The 11,667-nt window shown below is 42.3% G+C and overlaps 1 protein-coding gene across 7 annotated transcripts in view; it reads right to left on the reverse strand.

Moving 5' to 3' along the window:
* ENPP2 (ectonucleotide pyrophosphatase/phosphodiesterase 2) overlaps nt 1-11,667 on the reverse strand; it is a 57,331-nt gene that overhangs the window by 37,656 nt on the left and 8,008 nt on the right. For all 7 annotated transcript variants that reach the window (XM_062568406.1, XM_062568405.1, XM_062568404.1 and 4 more), the window contains exons 4-8: nt 11,074-11,199; nt 8,961-9,021; nt 7,678-7,775; nt 6,551-6,630; nt 5,217-5,336 (exon numbers count right to left, since the gene is read on the reverse strand). In XM_062568406.1, coding sequence (XP_062424390.1) covers nt 5,217-5,336; nt 6,551-6,630; nt 7,678-7,775; nt 8,961-9,021; nt 11,074-11,199 — 485 coding nt within the window. The remainder of the gene's footprint in view (nt 1-5,216; nt 5,337-6,550; nt 6,631-7,677; nt 7,776-8,960; nt 9,022-11,073; nt 11,200-11,667) is intronic.

Here is an 11,667-nt window from a genome sequence, read left to right on the forward strand (position 1 = left end):
CAGCGTCCTGCAAGACACAACGTAAGTCACGTCTCTCCTGGGGTAACATACTGTCAGTCAGGGCAGCAGAGAAGAGGAAGATGTAGCTGATGCCCTCTCAGCCTTATCCATCCAGAACAACAGAAATTAAGAAGGGAGTAGGAGCTATTGCTCCATTTCCTCTCTGTTGGTTAAAGTCACAGCCTTAATTACTCCGAGATGTTCCAGTACGGTGCATGTATATGTAATGTGTTATACTAGCCTCTGTGGCTGGTCACATCTGTTCAGGTCACTTACCATAAAGTTTGCTATGCTTGGCATTGCGAGGTCAGTACCATTTGTGAGCTTATGTAATTTATTTGCCATATGTAAATAAATTGGATTTAACTGTTAATACGTTAGAATTTTATAGTAAGCTTTTTAACTATGTCAGATGTGTATCCCTGGTTTGCTTATGGGACAAGACTTTATTGTCCTGCAAGCTATATAAAGGCTCTATTTCTAAATGAATTTGCCTAAACAGAAAATAGAGTAACAGAGAAAAATTTCAAAGATAAACCAACCTCTATTCATCTCATAGGGGTTAGAGAATACCTAACTTTTCCAACACAGAAAAAATCTGTTAGATTACAGAACCATAGGTTCAACTCCAGTACACTGGCAAATGTCCTGAGAAATAAGATATGGGTTTGCTATGTGCATACCAAATGTATCCTCTAATTTGAATCATTATCACTTTTATACTCTCTGTGCATGACCATAGCTCTTCCCCTTGGTTAACGGATAGAAACAGACGGGATAAGCAATGCTGTGTGTGGCTGTGCCATAGGCAACGTGGAAGCCCCAAGTTTTCCCTCTCTTGGTCTGACTCCTAAACAAGATGCATTTCCACACAGATATTACGCAGAGGAAAGTCAGCCCAGACAGCTGTCAAATGGCGACAACGCGCACAAAAAAGCGTGTCTCTCTACTGTTAATCTTCCGTGAGAAAGCAGCCCCAGGAGCTTTGCAAAGGCTGCCCGGTGCTTGCTGCACGAGGAGAGACCGGGCAGCAGCACGTCTCGGGTCAGGGCCGCCAGGAGGGCCGGCTCCGGGGGAAGAGCTGTGCAAACGCTCTCCCCGCTCACCAGCCAGCGGAGGAAGCTGGCGTCCGGAGCAGAGGTTAGGCGTACGCCGACCACGGCTGAGGAGCGGGAATGCATGAACAGGAAATCCCATCACGCTTAAGGAAAGGTGGAGAGGGGGAAATTGCTGTTTCTCCAGCAAACAAAGGTGCAGGGGTGGGAACAAGCGTGCAGGGTTAGCGCCGCAGTGTGCCAAATGCAACGCTCCGGTGCCACTTGCGCTTTGGCCGGCCAACAAGGTAAAACGCACAGTGGCCGCTTCCACCCTCCTTCCACCCTCAGCCCTCTAACAAGGCACAGGGGGACTGGCAGCTTTGAGCACCCCAGCGTTGCCCTCCTGCCCCCAACAGAAGACTTTGGTGCAAGAAGCTGTGCAATGGCAGTTTTCTGCAGAACCCTTCCTCCTCCTCGGCTGTAACCACCACCTCGACACTGAGGTTGGCCAGGCAAGAAGAACCAAAATAGGAAGTCCCTTCTGCCCACCCTTAGACAGTGGAGGAGTTCGGTGTTCTCTAATCCCTGTGACATGATGTGAATGCAGGCTGGTTTATCTTTGAACGTTTTGTATCTCTACTCCATTCTCTGCTTAAGCAAATTCATTCGGAAATAAAGCCTTTATATAGCTTGCAGGACAATAAAGTCTTGTCCCATAAGCAAACCGCGGATGCACATCTGACAGTTTTAAAAGCTTACCATAAAATTCTAACGTATTAACAGTTAAATCCAATTTATTTACATACGGCAAATAAATTACATAAGCTCACAAAGACCAAAATTCAAATTAATTGAAGAGCAAAACAATTGTTTTTATACCAATGATAGCTTTGTTATGGAATATGAAATTTAGATAAGCATCAGGAATATATAGTTAATATGTGTAGCAATGATGCCCAGTGTCTATAGAGTGTAAGAACAGCTTTACGACATGCCATGACATATGTCACTTGCTTAGGAACATAATTTGCCTTTTTTTAAGGCTCATCTTCACATCTCAAGCTGAGCCCTTTTGAAGGGTTATTTTCACTTTAAATGGCTAATAATGAAAGTAGAACTTTATAAAAGGTGTCCTAAACAACCCTTAGCACTGTAACATCTGAAAGAGAGGCGTCTTTGGAGGCACGTTCAGACCCCAGTGGCACTGCCTTCTGAGGGGGCCTCTACTGAGGGCAGTCTCATACCTGTCACCTTCTGATCTCAGGAGGGTCAACGGATTATTTCTAATGATCATGAAAGGTCATTAAGAAAAGCAACATATCACCAGTAAGCTTAAGCTCACTACAGCAAATTACTCGTTGGAAAATATTTAAGATGCTACAAATGGAAAGAGGTGGAAAACTACTGCTAAGGCAGTTGGGGGCCTAATTTAGGCAGTTCACTTAAGTGCTTAGGTTTACACGGAGTAAACAGTCTCAGTGTCATGAAAAATAGTGGGGTGAGATGCTGTAGAAAAATAACCATGCTGAGTGGTTATGCAGGTGTTTACTGCCAAAGCTTTTGTTTTGAAAACCAAGGTATTTTATACACTAAACCAGGTCTCAGGAGGTCACGCAATCAGAATGCTTTGAAACACTTCCAAACTACCTTCTTCCCCCTTCTCCTTTTCTTAATTCTCTTAAAATTAATTTCTCATAACTCCTGGTGTGGAAACACTCAGCAACTCATCTGCCAAATCCCACTGATGTCACATGGTAGTCTGGATGTTTCCCAGCAAGATGCTGACTATGAGGACAAATAATTAAAAAAAAATCTTTAACAAAGCATTATACAATAGACCAGTTTCCATGAGCAGGCAAGTATTTCAGAAATGATCACCATTAAATGACATTCTCTTCCAGCCAGTTTCAGCCACTGTATGAGGCTGGAAATCCTAGACATTTTTACGGCTTTCCTAGGCAGTTTTAGGTTACAATTCCTAACTAGTTATCACTCTGATGTTATCCGTGACTCGGGACAACAAGAAGCCATCAAAATAAGTTTTCCTGCAAAATACTAGACAAGATTTCCCTTTCCCCCACCCCCAATTTTACTCTTTCATCTTTGACTGCTCAGCTGTCTTTGTCAATCTACATCAATGTGATATTTAGAGAAAATTATTAAAAGGACTTGGATTGGGAACATGCCTAATACAGACAGAGAGGTTTTCTTCCTCATCAAAATCTGTTCTCCGAGTTTTAACAGCTCATCTTTGCATTTTCTTGACTTCACTAGTGAAATTGTGCAAAATGTGTAGGTCTTCCATATGCAAAAGGTGCATTTACATCATAATATTTCTGCAAGAGATCTACCATCTTCTTACTCAGCATTGTCAAATTTACAGGTTGTCCTGTAAGTTTGTAAGTATCTGAGCCTGAATTACTGTCCTTCCTCTGTGCATTTGTTTCCAATTCCCCAAAGACATTTCCAGGTTATATTTTCTTTTTAACATTTCTCCAAATCAGCTGCTTTATTTTATCATCTGTACTTGCGTACGCAACACTTCCCACTATCCTCTGAGAATCTCATTTGGCCTGTGGTCATCCACTGGTGCATAGCTTCCCTCAGCTCTTCTCCACTGACATTTTTCATGACCCCTGTTTACAGTCCATTGCAACTTCTACTCTCCAGAACACAGGTGTTTCTAATGAGAGGATGTGGGAATTATCCAATATCTCCTATTCACCCCAGCAGGTGATGCAATATTTTTAGAGATACGCTATACTTCAAAAATATGGTGGTTTAAAATTAGGGGCATTTTTGAGTTCCCAGCAGAGGAGTTAACTCCTACCTAATTACAGTAGGATGCACAATGAAATTAGACTGATGAAGAGGTTACGTGCTGCTGCCCTTTCACTGCACATGTCCTCAGTCCTGCCTCTCCTTTGCTCATGTCTACCAGGACAGCGAGGCACATTTCCTCACCCTCTCCTGTCCAAACAAGCCATGCTGAAAGCTAATCCACGTCACAGTTGGGCAAGGGAGTGACTACACTCACTGTTACACTGACAAACCTTATAGGAGAGCAAACATCTCATCCTGGCTCAGCTACAGCCAGATACCTCTGCCAGTCACACGTGTCTGCAGCTCTAAATTATCTTGCTTTGCATTTGTTGCAGACTAAAAATCACACACAAAGAATACACACTAACATGATAAGCCCCCAAACCATCCAGGGAAGTCCTTTAAGTCTCTCAGGATAACTCTATCTTGGAGTTTGGAGGCCGACACATGATCATCCTAACAAACAGCTCTGACAACTCATGGCATTCCCAGTCCTTTCCCAATTCCCCCCACATACATCATCCTTCTCATAGGGTTATTTGGCTAGTGCTTTCTTAAACCACTTTCCACCACAGATCATAGTTCTCCAGACAACCAGTTCAATGACACATGCAAGCACCTTGGCATGTAAAAATCTGTTAGTTTAGTTTTAAACCCACTTTCACTGACAGTTTAAACAAACCCACCACTGCATTCACCAACAGGAGAAAGCGCAGCATAAGCATGAGGACTCTCTTAGCTGCAGTAATGCAGGATACTTTGAAGGAGAACAGTTGCTTGCTCAGAGTGAGGATTCAAGTCACAGAAATAACTAATTCAATACCGGTCTACACAGTGCCTAGCTGCCATGTTCAAAGCAGAAATTAATTCACAAACTTCTACAGCCTCTGCAGCAAGTCAAGTAACAGCAATCACTTGTGGACTTAAAAGATAATTATGAAGTTGTGCCATGCTACTCTGACAGAACATTAATACTCAAGCTGCCACAAGAACATTACTAGGACGAAAACCTGAGAAACCCATAATGAAAAGGAAACATTATGCCATGGTGACGAAAATATAGTAATTCGTGTTAAACTGCTGCCTAAAGTGAGGGTTTTTTCCTAGCCACATCTAATTTATACTTATCAGCACAGGCACCGTTCCACAATCAATGGTTTTATTATTCTGAAAAGCAAAAGCCAACTCAAAATGTTATGTTAAAATGAAAGACACAGGGCCAGTCGTGGGGAGATTAGGTACAAATTGTTCACAGATGTATTTTTAATTATTATTATTATTGGCTATGTTCCACAGCACAGGGGGAGGGGAGGAAGGAGGGAGGGAGGGAGGAGGAGGAGGGAATCTGAAACTTACTGGTTGACCTCCCCACCATCTGTGATTGAATTTCTCTCGCCCTCGAAGATTGAAGCTGGCATCAAACACTGGGTCATACATCGAATTGCCAACGATTCCATGTGATTCAGGATAGAGTCCCTTTGTGCAGAGTAGATTAATTAGTAAAACCCTAATGCACATAAATTCAGTTCTCCATAGCTATTCACAAATAGCACTAGATTATTTTAAAATGGGTATCCTTGTAACTGCACACCAGAAAAGATTTTCACTTTAAGATAAGCACATTTAACACTAATAATTAAGGCAGTAAGAGATGATTGAATTGTGTTAAGAAGCACAAAAACTCCTATTACTGGATACTTTAAAGTATTTTCACACTGGATAAAAGTTAGTTCGGGGCCATCTAAAGTAAGCAAAAAGTTTATGAAAAGAAGATTGATTTGAACTTTCAGTTCCTCTTCATGAATACCCTTTCTGGAAACAGTAATTCATTCTTTGGTGGCAAAAGTAACACTTAGCATTTCCATTTTATAACGTTTTATCTTCACCAGTGCCTCTGAGAGATAAGTGTTATTCCCAAGGAGAAACCGAGACAAATCACCCAGAGCTACAACTTCACATCACAACTTCCCCAGCAGTAATTTAAGAGGTTTCTTCTCTTCTCCCTGTCTCTCAGCCCTCTCCCACCCCCAGTTATTTATTTCTCCATTCCCTCCTTTCTATTCCCAGTTAATGTTTTTGTGCAAAGGCTGCAGCCTACAGAAGAAAGGAGGGAAGAAAACACGGCTGCAGGTCGAGAAGGGTGGGAGCCCCTGGGCCCAGCTTCAGGAGCACCGTCACCGCCACGCAGGAGCGTCTCACAGCCCCAGCGAGGACAGACCGACCGCCAGCATCGACACCAGGGTACAGAGGTGACACTTCCTTTTCTAGCAGAGCCAGAGCAGCACCCAGACACGCTCAGCAGCTGTAAGCTGTGGAGTCGGCTCTTAAGTCAGACCCTCTGACTTCAGTTACTCCAGCGAGTGAACAACTGCTGGTTGTATTCTGGTAGTAGGATTTCTCCCCCCACACTAGAAAAGCTGTGACCTATAATTACACAGCAGTACAAATAACAGCAAAAGCAGGCATAAGAAAGCACAGGAAAGCTGTAACACACTGCACAGCGGTGAGATACACTTTATCTGAGAACTTCAAAATGTTCAGGAAAATATTTAACCTAACTGAAAGCAGAAAAGGATGGACAGCCAAGCAGTTTTAATAAAAAAAAATCCTGCCTCCCACAACCCACATTTCTAGTGAAGTGCAACATTTTATCATCCAAAAAGAAAAAGAAATCCTTCTCAGAGACTTACAGTGGCAAGGGTGTACAAGTTGGGGAAGGTTTTTGTAGGGTATACAGGTCTCATATAAGGAGAATGTGTTCCACAAGATCCTGAAAAAGTCAATAGCGAATGCAAACATTAGGAAGCAGAGCCAGCATACACAGAAAACAAAAATAAAAGATGTCACTTGCCTTCAGCAGAAGAAAACTGCAGAAACTGGTTAAATTTTAACCGATTCAAATGAACGTTCTGCCCTGTGACAGTGGTCAGCCTTCCCACAGGACAGTGCACTTGCCCACTCTTCGCACGTCACAAAACTCAACTAAAATAATAACGCAGCCACAGGACCATGAACCCAGCTAGATTTCCATAGACCAACATCCCCTTTGTGTCAGCCTCCCTCCAGATCCACAGTCATTAGAAGTACCTTGCTGTTAAGTAAAATAGGAGGAGAAAACGCAGGCTAATTTTAAGTGACAAATAGAGCAAAGCTTTGGTTTCACAAGAGGCTTTGGCCACAGCCGCCCCGATAGCTACACAAATACAAGGGCAGCACATAAAACAGGAAAAATACCTCTTAAGAGTACGAGCACACACACAGGCTACCACGGCAGTGCGCCCAGTACCCACAGACCCGCGAGGCGCTGCTGCCCAGCGGCGAGCACCGAACGAGCCTTTAGCACACACCGGCCAACTCACTGAAGCTCCAGCCCCTGCTTAGCCTTAGCTTTTAATTTCTAACTCAAATGGAAAATTTGGGGGAACCTCCCAACAGGCCTATAAAAGTGCATGGAATATATTATGTACTGCAGATTTTTTTTTTAAGTCATCGAAAAGAACAACTTCACCTGCCCTGAGCAGCACTCCTAAAAGAAGCAGCTCTCTTCCCACATTGCCCTGTACTGCTTTAGCTAAGGCGCTTCAAGCCACCAGCACATACCATCTAAATCATAGGGAACATCTGCTATTTCACTTTCATGGGGGGAAAAAAAAGATTTAATATTTGTCTGACCTTTGAGACAGAAGGGCCCTGCATTTTTAGCCCAGCTCTTCTACCAGCCAGCACCATGCTGACTTCTGTTCCTCAACCAACAACGAAAACAATCGGACTGCAAGGGATTGTCTTTTGTTCATTGTAACAAAACAGATGTACTTACTCAGTTTTTCAATATTTGGCATGACCTTGCTCCCTTTCTTCATATATGATGCACGGAAACCATCAACAGAGAAGATGATCAAAGGAGGACGAACAAAGCTAAAAGCAAAACCAGTAGGACTGTAAGACAGCATTTCAAAATTATTTTTTTATTTCCACAAACTCATTGAGACCCCTGAAAATTTAAAGTACACATACTGCAAGTTCTATATGTCTGTAAATTTTTGCTTACAACAGATCAACATAAACTAATAGTATTCATGTTCAGTGGTATCCATAGTTTAGCTGTGGTCAGTCAAGAGGCTGAGCTCCAACAGAAAAGACATCCTCCTTGAACAGCTAAAAGCGTACAGCCAATAAAGGCAAGTACTTCTAGAAGGAGATGCAGGAAAAAATAGTAAGCATGAGTACCCAACCCAGCACACAATTTATTTTTAACAGCCTTGTCTCATGACACCTGGTCTTCACTCCTTACAAACAGAAGTCCATGTGGTATTTCACATCTGCTCTATGGGGCAGAGCCTGTTCTCACAGACTAAAGATAACAGTGCTCCATATTATTTTAATACACTTTCATTACTACTATGAGAAGTTGAGCCTAGTCAGATGTAGATATGTCCAGGACACACTTGGGCATTTCACATTAGTCACCCACTGGTGGGTAAGCCGTTGCCGGAGTCGCTGGCAAGGCTGGTGCTCCTGCTTCCTCCGACCTGGCCTCCTCACTGCACAGTCAGAGCTGCGGCACAGCACAGCACCTTCATGGGTGCTTAACGTCAAGTGTCATAGCAAGCCAACTGGTTTCAAGAATACTTACAAGTTATTCACATGCTTGAGTAACTCAGCAAGTCAAGGCCAAATTTCCTCACTTAGGAAAACAGCACTTAAAAGAAAGGGATGGGGGGGACACCTGAAGTGTGTTCACATGTGGCTCAACCTGAATTTTATTAACATGAGAAAACACTTTCACTGACTTAAGGGAGTTTGGTTACCTTCATCACACAGAAGAGAGGCACGCAAACTGATCAACAGGTGATCAAAGGATGAGAGTTCAAGCCCAGGTATCATACACCATTACTCATCCACAAGTTCAAAGGGAAATGAGTTACAGTATTATCAACTCAATTTTACGGACAGTGAAACACAGGACAGCAATGAACCCACAGCCATCCAGCACAGGAACTGCAACCCCAGCAATAAATCCAGCGTTCAAAGGCCCAGGGCAGAGCACGGGACCATTGGCCTTGTTGAATTTTCTTTTGAGGCTGCGTGCAAAACACTTACCCTGCTGGACATTCAGGAGTCTTTATTTCTTCACAGTCATCATCTACCCAGTGGGTTTCCCCTATCAGGAAAAATCACATCAGAGTTTTTTTTAAAAAAAAAAAAATCTGTGGACACAGCTACAGAATATTTCAAAATAAATAAGTCTAGTTTCAGATAATGGAGCATCTTCTCATTTTTCCTAGGAATAATGATGAAATCACTTGTACAAAGCTGAACAACTTATCTGATTATGTTTTATTCAGCAAGAATATCCAGACTAGCACTGTTAGAAGTAGGTCTTAAAACTGGAGTTAAAGGTATCCTTTTGATTGCAGAATACAGTGGTAAAGCTTTAGAAACAGTGGTTATCTTTTTATTTTTATTTTATTATTATTTTTGATCTGTCAAAAAGGGCAGTGCTGCTTCTGGCTGTGAATTCCTACCCTCCTTTCCACCAGCTCTGATGTCTCCATGAGCTCATTCAGCTGGCTAAAGTCACAAAACAAAACTCATTCTGGGGAAGAAAAACAACCCTAAATAGTTTCCATCTGGTTTAGAGAGTGATCAGCTCATGGAAGGATCAGGTGAGTCTCAAACACAGCTACTAAAGCATTAATAATCTTTCAGAGCTAAATTATTTTAAATTATGTTATATAATCAACTATTTTAGGTTTGGGGGGGGTTGGAGGTTTTTTTGTTTGTTTGTTTTGCTACTGAATGCTGACTACAGAATGAATAATGACCTGAACTTTCACAGGTCAGCTGAAAAGCAAATTATTAGCTAATGGGGCTCACTTCCTGAACCTGGCACTGTTAAAGAAATTGCAGTTCAATTAAAAAGGCAAAACAGAAAGCACCACAGAAAAAAAAACTGCAGAAAATATGTCCCACAGCAATTCTAATTGACCGTGACAGGAGGTGGAGCGAAGATTTTCAAACAGGGCGGGGGGCACAACACTATCCTTAGATATGCAAAAGAACGAATAAAGAGGAAATACTGTTCTCACATAAGGCTTCTCCCTGTTAGACTGCCAGGGTCATTGAGATCATTTGTTACTAGCCAATCAAACAAAAATTATGTACATTAAAGCACGAGACATATAAATTCCTCTGTCTTGACCCTTGTAAGAGGGAGCACACAAAAAAAGCAGGAACTGAGAATTATACCAATATTTAAGCAGTCTCAGCCTTGGGTTTCTTTGGAGAGGGAAAAAAAAAAATCTGTTTACTGGGACTTGCTGGAACATGTGTATTTCCTTTTTGATTCTCAACAGCAAAACTCAAGTAAAGAAAAGCCCAGTTTCAGTGTAGGGATCTGGACTATTACCATCTTCTCAACTTATGCAGTTGGCCAACAGAGGTATGGAAGACAATTTCAAACCTTATTCCCTCCACCATTAAAATGAATCAATGAAAAGACTAAAAACTAGCTGAAATCCAAAAGTGAGAGTATATAAGGCTTATTACCAAGAATCAGAAGACACACTACAGAAGGCAGGACATGTTTCAAAAAATCAGGGTACAGAATGTAAACTAAGCTTTCACAGCCCATCCACTGCACTGTGCAGGCCACACTGTGGCCATGGTGTGTCTGGAAGGGACCACAGCCACCCCTGCCATGACACCTGCAGCCTATGTGGGTGATGCCACCCACCTGAGAATTACAGCCCTTGTATTCACACTACTCCTGCCTCACAAGAAACAAAGAATTCAGGTTTTGGGCCAAGTCATTTGAGAAGAAGCTTTTGTGGCAGGGGTGGGGAGAGGCCTTTGAGACAGAGATAACATATCTAGTAACGCTTCGTTCTTTCCAAGATGTCAGATACCTCTTCTCTCTGTAATGCAGACAAGTGTATCTAAACATCTTTGCGTCTTCCTTTAAACTCTTCTTTGCCCACCCACCCCTCTTCTCCTCCTACTAGTATTTCTGCAGGCAAATACAATGTCCTTCTACTGTCAGCAAATTACAAGTATCCAGCTCTTCTAGTGTTGCAAAACTAATATAGTTCTCCATATATTCTTCCCTCCTCCCAAAACTCAGAACAAAGTAAGGAGAGGGGTTCTCCTTCAGAAGGATACTTTATACCCATAGGGCTGCCTTCTGTTACATTTGGAAAGACCAAAGACCTACCTTTGCAAACGACTTGGTAATTAGTACAACAATCTCCTTTACTTAAGCAGTCTTCAGAGCAGTGACAAGCATTGTCATCATTCCTGGTTTCTCCACAGCGGTCTTTGGTGCATTCCCAGCCCCGAGCTAAAATATTCACAGGGTAGGCAAGAATGAGAGATTATAATCAAAACAAAAAAGTACTCACTCAAGCCATAATGACTACACTCTAGTCGTTACAGTTGGATCTAAAGTTTATGGCCCTGTTTTAGTGAATTCAAGACCTCTGAAGGAGGTATGTTGACCATAAACAAAAAGGAGCCTTGTGTCCTGCAGATGCAGGAAGGATCTTCCATCCACACAAGTGCTTTCAACCCCCAGGTACCGTACTCCAAGTATTTTACAAACTGAATGCCAGCAAAGATGTACTGGTGGAAAAAAAAAAAGAAGATAAGAAAGACTCCTGAAAGATAAGTAGAGGGGCCTGGAGCATAAACTAAGAACACTGGTGTCTCTTGGGTATTTTATTCTTTTTCTCCTGATTATTAGAGTGTCCCAGTTCAATGCAGGGAAAATGGAGAGAGAGAGTTGAAAAGGGGTTATATGGCATGCAAA

Source organism: Rhea pennata, chromosome 2, assembly GCF_028389875.1.
Source record: "Rhea pennata isolate bPtePen1 chromosome 2, bPtePen1.pri, whole genome shotgun sequence".
Classification (NCBI taxonomy): domain Eukaryota; kingdom Metazoa; phylum Chordata; class Aves; order Rheiformes; family Rheidae; genus Rhea; species Rhea pennata.